The sequence below is a fragment of the Ischnura elegans genome, chromosome 3 (assembly GCF_921293095.1).
Source record: "Ischnura elegans chromosome 3, ioIscEleg1.1, whole genome shotgun sequence".
Taxonomy (NCBI): domain Eukaryota; kingdom Metazoa; phylum Arthropoda; class Insecta; order Odonata; family Coenagrionidae; genus Ischnura; species Ischnura elegans.
In genome coordinates this window covers 40,424,599-40,446,593 of record NC_060248.1, presented here as the reverse complement: position 1 = coordinate 40,446,593, position 21,995 = coordinate 40,424,599, and the positions used below count along the sequence as shown (strand labels likewise).

General features: G+C 38.0%; 1 protein-coding gene across 1 annotated transcript in view; it reads right to left on the bottom strand.

Moving 5' to 3' along the window:
- The window catches only part of LOC124155684, a 28,497-nt gene extending 15,496 nt beyond the window's left edge, over nucleotides 1-13,001 (bottom strand). Inside the window, exon 1 of the mRNA XM_046529711.1 lies at nucleotides 12,550-13,001. Coding sequence (XP_046385667.1) covers nucleotides 12,550-12,616 — 67 coding nt within the window. The 5' untranslated portion in view covers nucleotides 12,617-13,001. The remainder of the gene's footprint in view (nucleotides 1-12,549) is intronic.
- Nucleotides 13,002-21,995: the final 8,994 nt, after the last annotated feature.

Here is a 21,995-nt window from a genome sequence, read left to right as displayed (position 1 = left end):
CGATTTTTTCAAGAAATGTATGAATATTGTGGGGGAGCACATACGGATTCAACGGGCATTGGCTAGATACGTGAAAGAAAGACGTCAATTTCATAAGGAGGATGCGGTAGGTAATCCATTCGCATACGATGATGATATTTTCATTAAATATTTCCGCGCGTCAAAAGAAGTTGTTACTTACTTTTTAGTAGTTGAACTAAAAGTTTGCTTGTAGTTAAAAAGTTAGAAATACTTTTTAAATGGATGCTCTGTTCAAATGAACGGAAGAACGGGTTTTTATTTGCTTTCTATGCTACATTTGCTAGCAGATTTCTACTTATTTGTTTCGAGAAGCTATAGGTGTAATATGCGCTAAGAAATTTTTTATATTTTAAGATGCTCGTTGCATTACGTTTCACGAGGGAGGATATCAAAGAAACATATTAAAAGTAACAAGAATTTGATGAAAATTATGTCGCATATTCTTAGAAAGACGCACTTTCAATGATCCAAAGGAAAAGGGATTCCTATGCACCGTTTTTGAGATTTTTAACGGTAAAATTAGGATAATTTATCATGGGCTATTATGGAGAAATACGGTTTTTTCGAGCTAGCGAAGCTGTTTGTAACAAGACGTTGTCGAGCTGTCAGTCATTAGAAGCAAAAGTTTGTGACGAATCTGAATATTTACGGGAAAAATGTTCATGATGACGGGAAAAAATGTTCATGATGAAGTAAGAATGATATTTGCGAAAAACTGCCTGAAACTGGTAAGATGACCGCTGGGATCTCTATTACCGACATCGCAAAACGAAAACCATTACACAAACTTCGCCTAAATTACGCAAGTATATTTAGTATCCCGACTTTTATATGCACACTTGCGAGGGGGACCCAAAAATAACCGGACGGATATCGCTGCTTGAGTCGCTGTTATATTCTGGGCTTCTTCCACTTGATCGGCGTGGATATAGACGGTCGCAGTGAGGTCCCCTACGACGGTTTACAATCGAAGAGTTTTTTGACCTCTTCGATTTTTGAAATAACTGATATTCGAGAACATCGTGCAGCGTTGAAATCTTGCTCTCTGCTCGGTAAAATTGAGTCGGATACGGTTATTATGTTGTCCACAGCTTATAAAGAACACGTTTTAGAAACACCTCAGTGCACGAGTGGTATTCGCAATTAGAACGTGGAAACATGTCGATCGAAGACATTCAACGCCCGGACCGGTCTTCAAGGTCCAGAACTGATCAAAATGTGGAAAAAAAACTCTTACCCTTGTTGTACGAGAATAAGAGGCTCGGGTCATCGTGGACGCTTTGATTTATTCTCAGGCGTCATCGCATTATAAAATACCGACAGCAGGTGTTCTGCCAATGAAAACAGATTGTGTATCCGCAAAGCCGCAGCCATGGTATGTACCTAAAATTTCACCGTTTTCCGGTTGCTTCCCTTTCAGTTGGACAGCCTTTGTGGATTACAGTCTCTGGATGGTCAGCGGGCGCGAAAAGACCTCGCACTGCCTTCTAAGGAGCATTTTGGAGCACTAGAGACTTCAGGTGACACAGTAACCTGCCACCGGACTTACTGTGAGTAGTCTCCTCACCAACTAGGTAGCAAATGCCGATATGTTTGTACAACCGTGTGATAGGTAACATGGCTTCTAAAAGGCAATTCTGTATCTTCCAAACATGTTTTATTCCCTGACCGAGATTCTGACCTATGTTGTTACCAAGGTATCCTTACCTTGATTATGACATGGTTTGTGAGAAATACCATTACAATCCAAAAATCTGGTTGTACCATGGACTTTGAAACAACTATAAAGAAATTAATTGAGCTTCTGCATTTATCTAACGTCACTAAATATGTGTATTTTAATTATGTATGTACCCAGACACGCTCTTTACATTTTAGATGCCATCAATGATACCGAGAAAGTTAGTCGAGAGCTTTGGTTTAAAAATTAATTCGAATAAAGATATTGTTTTTCTTAAAGCTTACGAGATGGCTATCTGTCTTCACAAGGATGGGTAGGTCTTATCACAAAACGCCGTCGGCAACGCGGTTTTCCGGGGATTATCTGCGAAACGTTGCCCAGATGACGTCATCTCAGCTGATACTTGTATTCTAATCAAATGCGAAGCTTCTATTCTACTAAATGCGTATCATGACTTAGAGTGGTCTCAGAGTACGGTAGCCCTTTGATCCAAGGTGTGATTCGGAGAGAAAGCAATAGGGTGGTTTCCTATTATTTTTTTATTGCCTAAATCGAATAATTATTAATCCTGGAGTACGCATTTCACGCTTTCAGATTTTTAAATGACGATATCTATTTTTCGCGATCAATTGAAAAGTGAAAATTTTCAAGCGCGCGAAAACGCGACGGCTAAGTAGGAATGATGGGAAAAGTCCGTGTGACGTCATTCTGGTTCCCGCTGCCGCCGTGTGAGGTGACCTTGGGGCGAGGTTTGAGCGCTGATACGACGCAGGCTGCTCGCTGGTAGCACTTGGCTTAAATATGGATTATTACTACCTTATCAAACGAAGGAAACTTTCCGACCATAGGCAGTTTTAATAGGTGATTAAGATGTTTCCCTGAAGTCTGTGCCTCATTGGTAATCTCAGACGATATAAAACTCCTATCTACTCGTATAGAAACTAGGTCCCTGTGACGTCACGTGGAGTGGCATCGCTTGGGCGCCAATCTGGCCTTTTTCAAATGAGGTTAAAATTGACCATTGCCATTCGTCTAAACTGGGAATTCTAAAACCAAATAATTTGTATATTATGAATACGATAATGGTGGGCGACGAATCGCAATCAATGCCTTTCGTTTTCTTTGATGAAGGAAACTACCCTTTTATTACGATGTAATAACGCTGAAAACCATAAAATGGATCTGAGAACAACATAATGTAATGTGCTTCACGGTTACGACATTATTTTGGCGTACCTATATTAAAAGGCTGCTAGCTGGCAGCTACCAGCCGTGAAAAACATATGGCAGGTTGAAAAATTGAGGGAGGTTCAGCATCAACTGGCTTTTAAAGAGGCTGTAGAAAATAAAATAGGGGAGGATACGACCAACAAACAAATAGAAGAGAGTTGGAAAACCATTAGAAGTGGTCTGCAGGCGGCAGCTGAGGAAGTTCTTGGTAAAAGAAGAGTCGTTATGAAAAAACCATGGATCACGCAGGAAGTATTAGATCTCATTGAAGAAAGAAGAAAATACAAGGCTGCGAAAATAGAGGAAGGACAGAATCGTTACAAAAGGATAAGGAACGAAATATGTCGTAAAGCGCGGAAGGCTGGAGAAACGTGGATGAAAAGCATTTGCGAAGACTTGCAAAACAATCTTAAACATGGAAAAGTAGAGGCCGCTTATAGGATAGTGAGGAACCACTTTAAGGAAAGGGGCGTAAGATGAAATACCCTTAGGGACAAAAACGGAGAACTATTGATTGAAAACGAAGAAAAAGGAAAGAGATGGAAGGAATATCTGAAAGATTTGTACAAAGGAAGTCGCCTCAGAACGAATGCTATTGAAAACGAGAGGGAAGTGGATGCCGATGACATGGGAGCCCCAATTTTAAGATCGGAATTTGATGCGGCTGTAATAGACCTCAGGATAAATAAAGCGTCTGGCATTGATGACATTCCTGCAGAACTAATCAAAAATTCAGGAGAGAAGACGTTGAACCAGCTATACAAAATCATTAGTGAAATGTATATGACAGGTGATATACCAAAGGATTTCGAGAGGAACATTATTATCCCTATTCCTAAGAAGAAAAGAGCGGAGAAGTGCGAAGATTTTAGGACCATAAGCCTTACTACACATGCATCAAAGATACTGACAAGGATCATCTATAGAAGAATAGAACGAAAATCAGGAGAGTACTTGGATGAGGACCAATTTGGATTCAGAAAAAAACAAAGGTACAAGGGAAGCAATATTGGCCCTAAGACTGCTCATAGAAAAGAGAATGGAAAAGAACAAGCCAACATTCGTTGCGTTTGTGGACTTAGAGAAAGCATTTGACAACGTGGATTGGAGCACAATGCTTGGAATCCTAAAGGAAATTGGGGTTCTTTATAATGACAGAAGAATCATCCACAGTTTATACAAAAACCAAGTAGCCGTGATAAAATCAGGGCCCAGCTGTGAAGAAGCAAGAATTAAGAAAGGAGTGCGACAAGGCTGTACATTGTCACCCGTAATTCTCAACGTTTACATTGAAAAAGCCATTAATGAAATCAAAGAAAAGGAATTGGGAGTGAATATCCATAGAGAAAAAATTAGCATGCTAAGATTTGCCGATGACATAGCCGTTATAGCAGAAACAGAGAAGGATTTGAAAAATATTCTGGTTAATATGGGTAGGGTAATGAGTAGATATCAACTGAAAATAAGCACGAAGAAAACCAAGATCTTAGTATGCAGCAGAAGAGAAGAAGTCAAGACCAACATTAAAATAGGGAGGCAAAAACTGATAGAGGTTGATGAATTCTGTTATTTGGTAAGCAAGATAACTAGTGACGGGAGAAGCAAGAAAGAAATTATCAGCAGAATAGCCCAGGCGAAGAGAGCATTCCATCAAAAGAGAGATCTGCTTACAGCGGGAAACTTAAATATAGAAGTAAAGAAACAATTTATTAGAACCTACATCTGGAGTATGCTCCTATACGGAAGTGAGGCATGGACAATGACCGCAGCGGAGAAAGCAAGGATAGAGGCCTTTGAAATGTGGTGCTACAGAAGAATGAGGAAAATCAAATGGATAGACCGAGTTAGTAAAGAGGAAGTCCTAAGAAGGGTAGGAGAGAAGAGAAGCCTCATGAAAACCTTAATAAGAAGACGGAACAACCTTATAGGCCACATCTTGAGACATGATGGCCTGACAATCGTCGAAGGACAAGTGGAAGGCAAGAATGGAAAAGGAAGACCCCGAACAAAATGTATGGAACAAGTAAAGAGAGATGTGAAAGAGAAGAAATACGTAGGAGTGAAAAGATTAGCTGATAGGAGAACTGAGTGGAGAGCTGCGTCAAACCAATCCTAGGATTGTTGACCAGTGATGATGATATATTAAAAGTTTTGATATTTTATACGCAGCATTTCTACGGCCGTCTGTCATTGGGCATGAGGTAACGACAATAATTTGCGGCAATAAATTGTTGGATAAGGTAAAAGTTCAATACTTCCGCTGGATGTAGTGCAATCCAAATACACTCCAAATAGATCTGACAAAATATATAAGCTGAAAATCTTCGCTCCATAAAATACCACACATCGCTGCATTGAATAAAATCTATTTCTTTATTTATCAATGCAGTGGAGTATTTTTTTACAAATTATTTCGCAGTAAAAATTTAAATGAACAGGGGTCACGTCGCTCCTGCTTTCCTTGCCATGGTCTATAATACGCCACTAGGTATGGCAGTTATGGTGCACATTTCCATTCAAATGTAATAAAGGACGCTAAATGCATAAATATACTAGCTAATACATCACATTGGCCAGTTGTAATATAGTATTTTTCTGAATGCAACACGCGTTACTGTTGCAGAAAAAATAGAAAGGCCTCACCTGTCATTTTGACCGGTGTTGTATTTTGAGGTGGACAGGTGGTATAACTTCATTTCTATGTGAAAAATTATATTACAAGAAATTAAGTCGAAAAAAGTAAGTCAGAAAAAATTAAGACGACAGAATTGAAATACTTGGCAATATGATTAAGTAAATAGTGTTTACCCCTCAAACTACTTGTAGTGTAAAGCGAACTGTAAATGGACATAAAATGCCTACTTTTATGCGCATATCTTCGTTTCTATTAAGAAAAAATTAATAAATATGTATTTTTTCTAGTAAGTATAATTATTAAAGACACATGCAACGTTCATGCATTAAAAAAACATAAAATATGGGTCTCTCCGACATTAATGATTTGTGGAAACTAAACACAACTTCTAAAATCTCCCTTTTTTCAAACTCCCTTACATCTAATACAATGTAAAAAAAATCTAGTTCACCATCTCAATGCAGTTGATATTCGTTGAATACAATTGATACAATTGAATAGCACAACAAGGGCGTACCCAGGATCAAAACTAGGTGGAGGGGGCAAGCCATGGTTGTTTAAATTATAGTAAGATTTAAGCATGGAAAAGGTGAATGAAACCAACATTTTAAGGATACTATAACAGTTCTTTATTAGTTTTTAAAATTATTTGCTTGAAAAAATATTATTTTCCTTAAAGACATTTGCGATTTCTGCTTCTAAACTGCTCCCTCCTGCCCCTCGCTGGGTACGCCCATGTAGCACAATATTTATTTCAATCTCAATGGCAGACGATAGCAATTTCTAGGAAATAGCTATCCTATCGTATCACGAATTTCCCAGTATAAATTACTGTTTACAAGTGAAAGATGCATCAAATGGATTGTACGATTAATATGTGAGATAATAAGATATAAGGACGCTTCGAAAATGCCGCATCAATCATGAGTAATCGGTAGCTACAGTTGACAGAGGAGTAAAGCTCGCCCTGAAAAACTCCACTCTGTGCCCTGCACTACTTCAAAGAGCTAAGGAAATACAAATTGTGGAAACTGACGTCAACGCCTTATCAGATTATCTCTGTAGTACCTATTTCACAGCGTTACAATGAGTCATTCCATGTCGCTTTGCTAGATAGCAAAGAGTTACAATAAACACGACTTAGGAAAACATTGATTACTAACGCAGCCATAGAGGGTGAGTCATATCAAAACAGATCTATCGCCTTTAGTAATTCAAAACGGCAGGAATGATAAATTAATAATAAATGGCATACATCCAGAGACCTCACAAGAAAGTGTTCATTCATGTATTTAAAAAAAAGCTCTATCAAAGCCAACGAATTACCTCAAAGTTGTACCACAAAGCTAAATATACCTACTTATTACAACGCATGGGAAATAGACTATGGAAAAACTTATCTACTCTATGGCCGAAGAAGATGTCATTTTATGGATGGCGTCGCGTTTTTAGCTATAGGTAGAAGATTTTCTCAATAGAATCTTCGTGACCACGTCCAGTATTCACTATAGAAAGGACTACTTACGGAATGATTTCCGCAGAGAAGCTGTGTCTTTCAATTTTATATCACTTTTATGAACTTTTCAGTTACCAAGAGGAAACATTTCCTAATTAAACCATTTGCATGGATAATGCGGGAGAACGTTGAACTATTCGCCAGTATTTGTTTGATTGAAAATATTGCACAGTATAAATTTATTTAAAATACTTTTCGACAATATTAGTTTTATTGAAAATACTGCAAGGTATAAATATCAACAATTAGGTAGGTTTTTTCTGAAATTTCATAAATTATTTTAAAATCCATACCTGTGAAAACAAGCGATTGCTCATATTTTACTACTCCAAATGAAATCATCCATTTAAAGTGAATTTCACAGACGCTAGTCAGCGTTGATAAAATCGTTATGAGTCATGCCATCATCTTAGAGAGAACATACGAGCACCGATTTCATAACAAGACAGCAGCATCTTGAGCTATGACAATCCGAGAAAAAAACACGTGCAGATGGTGATGAGTAATGATCGCGCAGATCACCTCAAAATGCTGCATCACTTTTTAAGAGACTCATCGAGAGAAAAGGGCTCAGTGTCTACTATGTTTCCAATTAGATGTATCCAAACTATTAAATTTGTCTCGTAACCCTGAATTTGGTTTTCCACAGGAACCTGTATTTACTTCAAATTAAACGGTAGAGGGATGTTTTTAAAAATTCATTCATGTGGTTATTACGAAAATCTTCGGGTAATATTTTCGCTGTATAAGAAAGGTCTCTATCTCCTACATACGTTGTGGAAATAATTCTACGTCGGTAAAAGATTTAATTTTGTATTAAAGTAAAGGTAAACTACTGAATGGCCACGCCTAATGGGCATTGCTCTCTGTGAGAAAAGCAGGTACTATTTTTACTAGGAAATTTTATTTCAAACTAAATTTGGGAAAGTAAACAACAGATAACAAGGATATATATAAGGAAGCGATCACATGAGGAGTTCTTGGAAATGCCAATTTATCAGAAGCACTAGCGGGAAAATTAGCCGTTGCGTCGTCCATACAATCGGCGAGCGATCACCAGCCAGGAAATTGGAAACCGTAGATAGAATCTTTCCTCTACGAATCAAAGAGCGAGGAATTCGAACGAGGAAATTTGAATCTTGTAATTTGTACGTAAAATATGAATCTCGAAGGGACCAAGACGAGTATAATAATTACGCTGAACAGCTTGTATCCATACACAATATTTCAAAAGAAGAGCACATTATATGCAATATTCATGAAGATGACATGGAGAAGGTTAAATAATCAAAAATCTCTCTGGGGCAAGAACACTCCCATGCTTCGTTGTAAAATTTAGGACGTCGGTTTGTTTTGTTTTGCTTGGGTAAATGAAATAGCATTCGCTGGAACATAATAATTCTACATATCTACAAAATAATTGCTACTTCTACATTAACTATTCATGAATGAAACGCCGTGTTTTTTTGCGTTCAATGAATCGATAGAGATTTCTTCTTTCATTAATTTGAAAATTATAATTGCAAGGTAAAAAAAAATGAGTTATTGGTAGTTGACTTCATAAGTTTTTCGATGCATGGTTTTCTTTTCGCTACTGCAGGATCTTACTAAAATATTTAAAAAAATAATCCATTAGATATACTTTTTACAAAAATCCTAATACAATTCATTCGTTCCGCCCTGGAGATGAACCTATGCTGCAATTCATAGCAAAGCGTAGTGGTGTGTACCGAAGGCAGCTCTGCAGTGATTGAGTCGTCGAATGACAACACAGCGCTTTCTTTAGATACCTTTGGCACTACCGATGGAGGTCATTCGTCAATCGGTGGCGATTCCCAAGATCTATGAATATCCCATCCACTTCGATTTGTTCTCTTAATATCGCACTCTTATCCTCTATTTATTTTTTCTGCGATTCTTTTTAAATGGAATGGTAAGCAATGAAATGATATTTTGTAGTTTGTAATCAACGAGGTGTTGTGACTCTGGTCGACGTGACTAGGGTTTTTCGTACTTAGCAGGGAATACTATCCGTGCTTGTCTATTGAGACAGCAGTTTTCAAGTGCGCCATGTCCTTAGCCGTGTCCCAACTCGTTAGCCACTAGGCATCATGCATTTAGCCAGCCAGATTCTGGGCAGCCAACCAAAAGGTAGCACGAATTGGGACATCCTTACTTAGGTGTTGCCATCTGCTGAGTACGAAACCAATTAAAAAAACAAGATGAATTTGAAATTCTTTGAACAAATGATGAACGAAACCCATCACATTCCACCGCATTCCACATTGTCAACGTTTTCGTGCATCTTGGAAGTTAATTTGAGTTTTTGGGTGTCGGAGAACAGCATTTTCTCATTCCATTAGTATATTAGGCAACATTTTAGGTTAGATATAGTAGTAGAGGGTATTTTTTAAATTCTTTGCGTTAGTGTAATTTAGTTCTTGTAACATTAGGAGGTAGTACAAGTGAAGCATATTTTGTATCTTAAGTTTAGCATGTATTCCTTTCTTAATTTAGCATTGCAATCGATTTATAAATTAGGTTCACTTTTCAATTAGGTTCAATTTCCCATACCGGGAGAGGACAAGTGACGAACACAGGTGCTTACAAGACAAGCCACTCAAGGCGCTGGCGTACGTGGCGGTAAGCACAAAACACATGCAAACATACAACACGTGGAACAGTGAAATAAAAAGGTCATTATTATTGCATATTGTAAATTATCGAGTATAAAATAAAATCATTATAAAAATCATTATATATTATTACTCGTATAAAATCATTTTATTACTACCAATGCATCGCATTTCATGAAATATGAGCACTTTACGTACATTATGGATGTTTAAACATTGTTAAACTTTCAAAACATTTATATTGTTCGCATAAATAGTGCTAAAATTATGAAAATCTAACGACGACCTGTACTCTTCAATGCGTGATTTAGCGTCGGGAGTTCATGAAAAATTACTCTCTCGTCATTTCAGCACAAGGAGTTAAGTTTGTTGTGTGCCAGTCTGTCTCAGTGGCGTAGGCAGGTGGGGGTCAGGGGGGTCAGCCCCCCCCCTCCCGAAATATAAAAAAACAAATATTTTCCTCCATAAAAGAAAAAAAATATTAAAAAATCTTAAATTTACAAAATATTTTTTTTACAGATGAAGTTTTTTCAATCATAAAAAGTGTTAAAATTAGTTTAAAACCCATTACTTAGTACCCTGTTTTTCAGAAAATACCCTCTCCTTTTTTGGACCCTCCCCGAACGAAATTCCATTCTACGCCACTGGTCTGTCTGTATTTTTCTGGTCACACTTTAGGGTCTATCTCAGTCGTACCAAGTGATACAGGGATGGTGTTCGACGCAGCATCTTTGCACGCACATTTTAAAATTGGTGCCAGCGCTGTAGCTCGAAATTACGTAAAGTTGCTGGCAAAAAAGTGCAAAAACGGATCAATAACAGCTTCCTCACATAACAGGATGTAAACAGTGGCAAACCACTATTAATTCCTATTTCCTCACTGCAGTGGTTGTCCTAAAAAAAACTCTACCAACCAGCAACAGGTGCAAGGCCATGACAGGCAATTGTGCCAAAACGATAAGTGACAAGTCAACGATCGGTAGCGCACTAGAGTCAACCTGGGTGTGGAACAGGCAGGTTAACATTGTTAATAAAACTAATTATAATGATACGCGGTGTTTTCATCGAAATGGAAATGCACGAAATATACTTTATGTGTATATCTTCGCATATATTCAAAATGGCGATCAAATATATTTCAATTCAAGAATAAATTCAATAAGGCATATTTCCAAATTTCATCATTATTACAATATGTACAGCAAAATTTGACTCTCATTGGTAATTTTGTCAGATATTTGATGAATTAAATCTTTATATCTATTAAATTATTTCTCGTTTCATTCCATACGGGCATAGAAAAACAATCGTAATCTCAACAAGCAAACAAAACTGCCACACGGCAACCACCACTAATATTAATGATTCATAAAAAGTCATTACTACTTCTAGCATCTCCCTTCTTTCATTTAAGTTAAAGTAAAATACAAAAGGAATGAATACTTCTAATATCTTTCTTTTATCATCTGAATTTGCATTTTAAATTCACTTATTACGAGAGCGCTCGATCATTGTGCTCGTTTCCTACAACTGAATAGCACACAATTATTTTAAATTTCTATCGCAGGGGATAGCTATTTTTAGGCAATTGTATAATTTTTGGCCAATACCTTTATTTTTCCTAAGCGATTGATGATTCTATTGGATGAAGTAATTCATAGGTGACATGGAAAGAAAAAGGGGATTCGAAAATCCCGCGTCAACCATGAATAATTGCTAGCTCCGATAAAAAAGGTGTTAAACACTCCGTGCCGAGCACTAGCGGAGTGTATGAAGGAAATTTGACCTTCCGGTTCCGTGGATACCTTATGTAGGCTTCATTTAAGTCTTGTATGCATAAAAATACCTTCAAAATATACATCGACTAATAGCTTCATTTATTTAATGGGAAATAGATACTGGGTTGAGTCCGACCTTCATTATTGTCGAGGAAAACTCAAATAAAAATTATATATCTACCGTAGTAGGATAAATAATCATCACAAAAGCTAACCTTTCGTAGATGCGCAGAATAGAGGAGGTATAATGTGTGCGAATAATAAGGGAAGGGTATGGAAGGGAGAGAAACCGGAAGGTCAAATTTCCTTCATACACTCCGCTAGTGCTGGGCACGGAGTTTTTGACGCCTTTTTTTATCGGAGCTAGCGATTATTCAGAGTGTGGGAATATGGAGACAAGAATGGCCTATTTCGAACAGAAAATCGGAGTCATGCTGGAGAACTTTACTCGATGTGGAGAATGGAGAAGATAGGTAATCCACACTCGCTCCCGCTCCGCCAGCTCTGTCAAGGAAGAGACAACGCATCCTCGATAACTCACTTCGGCGAATAGCTTAGGGCATTCATACTCATTGAAGGCATTCTGAAAACCTCGTAGTTGGCATAGTAGGTGAGTAGTTATATTGGAGCTGAAGATTAAATGGCTGACTCTGGCATCGTCTTAGGGGTGTTGAGTGGTTGAGTGACTCAAAATCCTGATGACGATGGCAGAGTTAGTCGGCTCTGATAGAACTGCTCACCTGGTGGGAATCCCGTGAAGCAATCATCCACATCATGCGCTATGAAAGCACTAGGTCGTAAGGGCTGGTTACACGGTACATGAACATGTCCGAGTTAATGTCTTTTTGCGACAATGATTTTTGTGGACCGGAACGAAACATGTACGAATGCATGAACCAAAGTAGAAGAGGTTATATTTTCCGAATATATGTTCCCACAATTTGGGTGGTTACACGATGCATTTTCGTGTTCATTCACGCGTTAATACATTCAGTTAATGACTTGTACGTATTAATGTATCGTGTAAGCAGGCCTTCATGTTATAGTTTTACCTGTTTCGGTAAATTCCGTAATTTGGCTGAGCATCACAGCCGATGGGGAATCTATGGAGGAACTCATGATGGATCACTGATCGATGAATATCCGATATGTATATTACGAAACACACGTTGTAAAATATCCTTCACACACGTAACAAGAAGGGAAATGTACACTCGGACCGATAATTAGTCCGTTTTTGCCACTGGTGCGTCCAAGCCTCAAAATCCTCACTTTTAGATCTCCCCTCTTCAGTCGGGGACCAAAGCACTCGCGACATTCAGCGCTTGAGATTGAGAACAGTCAAGTTTCTCGTGCGTCTGAATGTCTGCTGCCTCTTGATAGAGAATGACTGACGTCCCACGCATTGTATCGCATTCATCTTGGCGTGCTCTGCACACGGTACGCATTCCTGCCTCGCCTGCATTGAAAACACACTCCAAACATCCACTCAAATAGACGTGAGTCCTCATAAGTTCCTCGGGGAAATGAAGATAATCAGAAATGGTTAGGATTGTCTTTCTTACGTCACCTTTCCTGTTCATTCAGGTTTCTAACCGGTATCTCGACACTGCTTATCTCCAGCTTTCAGTGATACGAATAAAGTCAACTTCAAGCCACTCTCGCTGAAAGTTAGTTTTTTTGTAGGTTATGACCAAACCAAAGGCATTTCTGACTTGGTAAACCGGAAAAATCAGCTATAGCTGAGCACAGCCTGTATCACGATCATAAAATAAGATGGCGATCCAAACAATTTTAGAATCGATTAATGATAGAGGCGTTAGAGCAAGGGCCTCATGCGGCCCGCTGACTAATTTCTAGCCTCCCCTAGAGGTCAGCGGGTTGAAACTACAAAAATAAAACAAAATATCGACACACTCGTCAAAAATACACATTGTCAAGAATCGCATTGATTAATTGAACTTTTTAACCAATAAAGGTTTTTTCACTATAAGTACAAATAACGATGTTTTTTATTTTATTGTTGTGGTGGTAAAGTTACGTGGAGCAATGCGGCCCTGCGGACGATGTCAAATCGATTTTTGGCCTTGCATTAAAAAAGTTTGAAGACCCCTGCTTTAGAGGTACGTCTGATACCGTTAATTTGGTCGGCAGCTCTTGGAATCGAACTCTGAAAAATATTACAATAGTCAGAGCCAAGTCCTCGCTGGTCCACAGTCCTCCGCCACAACAATCGGAACTCGACCAATCCCCTCCCTCCAGACGCCGTGCTTCAACGGTCACTTCAACTTTTTAATCAATAGCCTTGAGAATGGGTACCGAGACGGTACCCCAAACGTCGGGGCTCGTAGGTTTCCTTACTCCCGCGGAAAACTGAAAAAAAGTTTATTCATTGCTATTATAGAACCCACTGCGAGGTAAGTCTGCGAAAATAAATGGAGAAACTGAAAATTATGTGTTATTATTCTCGGCAGACATTTCATGGATAATTAAAATGCACATGACCCACGAAAAAAATTCTACTTCGTGATAATATTTCGTTACTCTCCATAAACCTCGCCCCTCAATTCGTCACTTCACTTGATTTACAACTCCTTTTTTGATTACTCAGCCCCATTAACAATTCCATGCATTGATATACAATCCCTTTGAGTCTTACACAAACCATCTTCTACGCAAGGGGTCTTCAACCTTTTTTAATGTAGGGCCAAAAATCGATTTCAAATCGTCCGGATGGCCACAACGCTTCGCGTTACTTTAATACCACATCAATAAAATAAAAAAACATGTAATTTCAAAGTGGTTATCTTAATTGGTTAGAAAGTTCAATGAATCAATGAGAATTTTGACATCGTTTAGTTTTGACGAGTGTGTCGATGTATATTTTATATTGTGTGGCGCGATACAATATTTTATTTAGCCTCTAAGGGCCACAAGATATTAGGCGGTGGAGTTGATGGTTTGAGGCGCCACTTTGTGGAATTTACTCATGATGAATGAAAATTGAACTTTGTTTTTCCACATAAATATTTATTCAATCATGACCGCGCTTTCAACGCACTGCGTCATCCTCAGGCGAGGAGTACATTGTTTACAGAGTATATACTGTTGATGTCCTATCGTATTCTTCCCTCTCTCCCCTACCTCTCACTCCTTTGCCCACCTTTCACTGCAATTAGTCAGTTTGGGTACATCGACCCTACCTACCTCCTCATCCTCTCACATCCTCAAGGCTTTTACAACCAGGGAAGACCCAACCGCTCCCCCTCCTCCCACCCAACCTGTCCCTACCTCTTGATTTCCTCCCCCCACTACTTCTGGTTTTTACGGTCAGGTATTTAAGACGATCCATCAATGTACTCCGTGTCTGAGGATGACGCAGTGCGTCGAAACCGCGGTCGTGATTGAATAAATATTTATGTGGAAAAATAAAGTTCAATTTTCATTTATTATTAGCCAGTGGGTCGCATGGGGCTCAGGGGCCGCGGATTGAAGGCCTTTGTTCCACGCGATTACCAATTTTCTACCGTTGCTCTCGCAGTAACAACTGAACTACCGATTGTGTTGAGGATATTCCCCAAATACGGGTCTTCAACAGATACCTGATTTGCGAAGTCATTCATATACTTATGAAGATAATGATCCATCAGGGACGAGATAACGTCATTGATAAATGGAAATTCCCCATTATCGAACAAAATCATGCGATTCAAAGAGTGAAATGAGCCGAAAACTGCTAAATTTGATGTAAAATTTTTCTCAGCCCAAAATGTCATTATTATAGATGCGGAATTTTGATGCTCTCAATCTTACGCCAATAGGAAAAACTAGATCTATAGCATAGAAACTGCTCATATAATTTGATGGTAAGTAGTTCTTCTTGCGGACATAATGTGTATTTTTGTCATGGATTTATTTCAGAGTTCCAGAAAAATATTTCAGCCGGAATATTTCTATAATCGACTGAATTATGAACATTAAAATACTACTAATCTGCAGACGAACTGAAGAGACGAAGGTAGTGAAAGATATAATGGTACTGCAAAAAAATCCTGAATATGCAGAATAAGGATGAGTTGAACTCAAACCTCGATCTCGGATCAGATAGGATGATTTTATGAAATCTACGTGGCAATTATCCACGACTTATGATCAGAAACCAATATAATATATAGCTTTCCCAAAGGAAAAGATCTATTTCTGGTTGACTTTCCGACATTGGAATTAAAACGAGTGATTTGCTACAGCTAAAAACCAACACACCACGTAGGTAAACATTGGCAGGATGCCCAAAATCCTGCGATTATTTTAACGTTTGCTGGAAATTCTTGAAATATTTTTTTCTTTCATGAAAAATAAAAACTATGGCGACTGTAAATAGCACAAGTTAAACTAAGCGATAGAACATTTAAAAAAGTACATGAAAGGTATATGAATACATAAAATATGAATTCCTATTTAAAAATTGGAAGGCTGATGTTAGATTGCTTTGTTGAAAACTAAGAAAAATAACAAAACTTCAAGCACCACATCCGGGTACAACTCTTTCAATGATCCTAAACAAGGGAAAAGAAGGGTAAGAAAAAGTCGGAGCGGTAAAATTTGATAAAAATATAACTACACAAAAAACATTTACATTCTACACCTTGACTTGAAAATCATGTAACATCAGTATAAAACCCAGGATGTTAAATACTTTTGGAGGGTGAAGAGTGTGATAAATTTTCTCAATAATAGGGTAGTTTCCTTCATCAAAGAAAACGAAAGGCATTGATTGCGATTCGTTACCCACCATTAGTGTATTCATAATACACAAATTATTTGGTTTTTGAAATACCGGTTTAGACGAATGGCAAGGGTCAAATTTTATCCTCATTTGAAAAAGGCCAGATTGGCGCCCATGCGATGCCACTCCACGTGACGTCACAGGGACCTAGTTTCTATACGAGAGGATAGAAGTTATACATCGTATGAGGTTACCAATGCATGCATGAGGCACAGAGCTCAGGGAAACATGTCTTAATAATCACACATTAAAACTGGCTAAGGTCGGAAAGTTTTCTTCGTTTGATAAGGTATTAATAAACCTTTTTTAAGCCAAGCGCTACCAGCCAGCAAGGTACTCAGCTACCCGCTAGCATCCTGCGTCCTATCAGCAGTCAGAGCCTCGATCAAGGTCACCTCACAAGGCGGGAGGGGGAACCAGAAATACGTCGCACGGACTTTTTCCCATCATTCCTACTTACGCGTCGCGTTTTCGCGCGCTTGAAAAATTTCACTTTTCATTTAATCGCGAAAAATAGGTATCGTCATTTAAAAATCTAAAAGCGTGAAATGCGTACTCCAGGAGTAATAATCTTTCGATTTAGGCAATAAAAAAATAATAGGAAACCACCCTATTATTCCTCCGAGTCAACCGCAACTTTAATATGACGGAGATAAGAATTAAAAAAGGAATAACGTAAAGGGAGACCCCACGTAAAAATACCTAATGATGCAATTGTACCTTTTAAAATTGACACTCCCAACCTCGCACTTATTCACTCAGAGTTTAGGTATCATTTTAGCAATCCGTGCAACCAGAAGTTTGACCCACTAATTCAGTAATTTCAAGGACTTATTTGCGCCTTTGAAAGCGATACCGTGCCACATTACTTGCACGTGGTAATCACATCGCTCTCAATCTGACAGAGATAGCAGATGAGGGCATCGGAGGATGTTGCGATAAGAGCCACTTGTTAGCGAGGTAGTTCATTTCACTCGCATTCAGAGTTTACTTTCATAGCCGCACCCTGTCCCAAATTGATCGCAGAAATTCATCGCTGGATTCACGAACGCGGAAGTGAGAGCATCTGCGTAGTTAGTGGAGTAATCTTGCCAAGACACCTACGCTGAAGTGCTGTATAACCGGCGTAATATTCCTTCAGATAATCAGGCCAGAGAAAGGTTTTTCACCTGATAGGTGCTCTACGGTTTAGTTGTCAGTAATTTTTTTTAGGATGACAGTTATTCAAGTCAGCTGTAAATCAATACGGATCAAACTTGGATTTTACCCTTTAAGTTTTTTAAAGAAAGGAATCGTCAGTGGTATAAATAAGCCAGTTAATTAATTAGTTATTTATTATGACAAGGGAAAATCTTATGACTACTGATTGCGATCCATAAAAAAAGCATTTTAATTACCAGTTGTAATCTACTCAAACTTGGATTACTACTATTACATTTTTTTCTCGGGTAAATTTCTGAGAGAGATAGCACGCGAAAATCGCCTGGTATTGTCGTGATAAGGTCGCTCTTAGGCATTCTCAGACTCGAGCAAAACAATTCTCGTGTATTGGTGAGGAGGTGGCTAGTAAACTAGCGGAGCCCAAGCCATAAAGCAATCACAAGAACCCAGATTTAATGGGGGAAGCGGCATCAACAGGTGAGAGCAACGAGGCTAAAAGAGCAAAAATAAAGAGAATCACCGCAGAGGCCACGGCTTAACATTCACCTTCGTCTGCACATTCATCACCTTCTGTAGGCAAACTATGAGCGACCTCTCACAGCATTTACGTAAGGAGGTTCCGCTGCGAAAGAGCAGCACAAAACAATAGTTTGCCGAAATTATGTTTGAAACAATTCATTTCATTCATGAAGTCCATTGGATTCAAAGAGTATACAGAAGGAATGCAATTCTATTGGTTTTTATACCAATGCTTTTGCAAATGCAATGCAAAGCCGACCGCAGTGTCTTTAACATGTAATTAACGTGATTTGACTAAGTAACCGCATTACTTTGAAGAATCTTGGTATAGTACCAAAGTCATATAACTGTTATGACACTAATAGCATTACAAACTTTATTCAATTTTTTTGAATAATGAAATTTATAGTAAAGTCATGATTAACTTTATTCCTAAGCCAACACAAGCATAGGCATATTTCCCTACGTTATTATAACGATTTTAAAAGGTAATTTACTTAACATTATGCTTGACAAGTTCTTCAGAACTCAATTGAGTAAAATCGAAGCTTGTTAATTTAGCAAAAAATCGCAATGTATTAAAATAATTCAGTAGATAAAAGATAAATTTGTTGGTGACGTTATCAAATTATCAGCGAAAAGGGTAAACGACGCCGATTTTTCATCGCTAATAGCTGGAGATATAGACGGGCGGGTCTCTTTATTTTTTTAAATCACCCGCAATCGAAAATGTTACAAAATTGTGGAACTAGGCCATTACAAGAGCGTATTTTGGTATTATAGTGAATGTGGCATGCCCTTCGTTTCCCATGAAACTGTTGTGGATGAAAATACGAGGGTGGTTTGAAAAGTTCTCGGAATGGGATAGCAAAAATGTTCTTACATCACTGAAACTTATTTTTCAATATAGTCTCCTTGTAGATGACTACATTTGGTCCAACGATATTCTAGTGCCTTGATCCCATCTATAAAATGAGATTTCTCTAGGCCTGCAAAATAGTTGTTAACTCTGGCTATCAGTGTTTCATTTGAAGTAAATCCACCAGGTCCACCTTCAAGAAATTTCGATTTTGGGAAGAGATGGAAGTCTGACGGAAGCACATCAGGTGAATAAAGTGGAAGTGGGAACAATTAATACCATAGTTCGTGTTATTATGCCATGGCGACAGCACATGTGTGCCGGCGCGCATTGTATTGACGAAAGATGACATTCATCCTTGCTATACCTGGCTTTTTTCACGAATATTTCGTTGAAATTAGTCCCAGAGATTAGCATAGATTTGTCTAGTAATTTTTTGTCTAGTGGGGAGACAGCTATAAACAGAATCCCCTTCACATCCCAGAGCACTGATGCCATGACCTTTCCAGTCGAAAGAATTGTCTTTGCTTTCTTTGGTGGTGGATACTCATCACCCTTCCACAGCTTTGGCTGCTTTTTGTCTCGGGGGAATAGTACTGGACCCAAGTTTCATCTTTGGTCACAAACCGGTGCAAAAAAACTTGTTCGTTTTCCCTAAAATGGGTCAAACATTGTTCCGATATGTCCATTCTCATGCGTTTTTGATCCAGCGTCAAGAGTCGCGGCACTCATCTTGCAGATAATTTTTTCATTTCTAATTTTTCCGTTAAAATATAATATGCCCTTATATATGACATCTGGCAAGCAAGAGAAATTTCACTCACTTACAATCGGCGATCCTCCATTACCATTTTGTGCACTTTTGCAATGATTTCTGGAGTAGTGACACTTCTTGGCCGACATTTGCTCAGACCATGATCTAAGCTCCCCCGACCAAATTTAAATTCTTTTGTCCTCTTGGCAACAGTTTACTATGTAGGATCAGAGTCCCCCAGTGTATTCTGGAAATCGGTATGAATGTCCTTTGCTTTCATACCTATTTTTACGAAGTACTTAATTACTGCACGAATCTCGATTTTTTTCCATCTTTACAAATCACTCTGCGGGAACAACAAAAAAAAACGTCACCGGCACAGTTCTTTCCCTCGAGAATTGACGTGGCATGTGTTTACAGCAAACAGTCCTATGGATATCACGTGAAAATTTCGTTGCACTAGCGCTGACAACTCGTGGTGATTCCGAGAACTTTTCAAACCACCCTCGTAGATGGCTGTCACTGCTGGTTGCACGTTGCACGAATACAGACTTGGCAGCACGATGAATGCGGTAGAATCGGCAACAAATAGCGATCAATAACTCATAAATCATTAGTTTCCCACCAAGAAAGTTTGGAGGGTAGACTAAAAAAAATATAGGCCTCCATGAAAATTTTATCTTTTTACTTGAAATTGAAATTTTGACAAAATAAAATTACAGTTTAGAGAGGAGCACTTAGAAGCACACGAGTGACTTCTTGACGATAATGTCTGTTAATGATGAGGAGAGAACTCTTTCTCTGAGTCAAGTTATCATGATAAAACTTTGATTAAATGGAAATCTGCGCTATAATTGTGGGAAGTTATGAGCAATATATGGACAGAAATTAAGTGGAGTTAATAAAGCCATCGTCGATACTAAAGTGTCTACTATTTATGCGTGGTCGCTTTCAAAATACTCTACCATAGGCCTTTTTGAGTACTTATGCTGAAAAGCTACGTAATGTTGACAAAATTTTGGAACGAGAGACAAGTGGATTGGCATTTCCACAATTTTATCAGTTTCGGCACATAACCTATCCTCCAAATAAAATGAGTTATTGCTTTTGAAAAAACTATCATGTAGTTAAAACTGAAATATTTTAGAGGTAAATATTTTATTCTCAATTTTCCTAATGAAGTGCATAATATAAGGGAAAATAGATACAGTGAGTAATGATGTTATTCGTTTTTATCATGAGTAAATATCGCCTGAGAGATAACCAATTTATCTGATAAGCGCTTCCCGGCTACTTCAATTGAAGTGGGAGCTTTTACCGGGAATTTATGCTTTATATCCAAAATCTTAGCCGAAATTTTGTAGAAAGAGGGATTGTTATAAGGAATACGGCATATTTTTCAGTATTTCACCTTCCAGGGTTAAACAAGTGATGCAATCTCAATTTGGCAAATGGGGAAAAATGAAACGAATGATTATTTCAAATAAATCAACAGCGATTTATAGATATTTCTTGGAATATATCCATTATTATCCAAAGGTTTAAAATTTAAAGAACAGTCACCTTGTTAACTCGATAAATGCGAACTAAGAAATATGAAAAAAACATAAGAAAGACGTTTTGGACATTAAAACAATTTTTAAGTCGTGTACCAAAGAGATGAATTATTAATTGCTCAAGATATTAGCAATGGTTTGTAAAATTTAAAATCACCAATATTTTTCAAACAGAAACCAGGAGCTACATAATGCCAAAATATTTGTAGAAATTCTTCCGATTTTTAATGGGATATGCTTCTAAGAAATATCGGCGTAGAAGGAAGCAAGCAGAGAGCCAAAATATATAACCAAGGGAATTAATGTTAATACGAAACTATCCTGACTCAGCATAGACATTGGTATCTAGTGCCTTACGAGCTTCCCACTTTCCTCCTAGTTTCCTAGAGCCTAAGGTCAATTATCCTCGAAAGCCTATTTTCACTGCCTACTATTACTCCTCAATCCTGAAAATAGTGATTTTGCATCAAAAGTACCAAGAAAATATCTCCATGTAGGGATATCGGTACTGTGTTCACGGGGTACTTGACCATATATGTATTACGCCGGAAATATTCTCACATATTAAAAGGATAACGAAGGATTTAAGTACCCTACCATCCGAAATTAATATTTGAAACGCACATCTTTTATCCCTAAAACGAAAATTGATAACGATACTAGTTATTCAAAGAGTAAGATAAATTTTTTTTGTATTGTTATATTAGCATGATGCTTTTTCTCCTAGTAACGATAATTTATCAAACTTGGAATCTCAATATACGAGAAAATATCTCGTATAATCGAAACAAATTATTTGATTAACTAATTTTTACAATACATAATTGACTCTTATTACTTATGTTTCCTCATATCGTGTACAT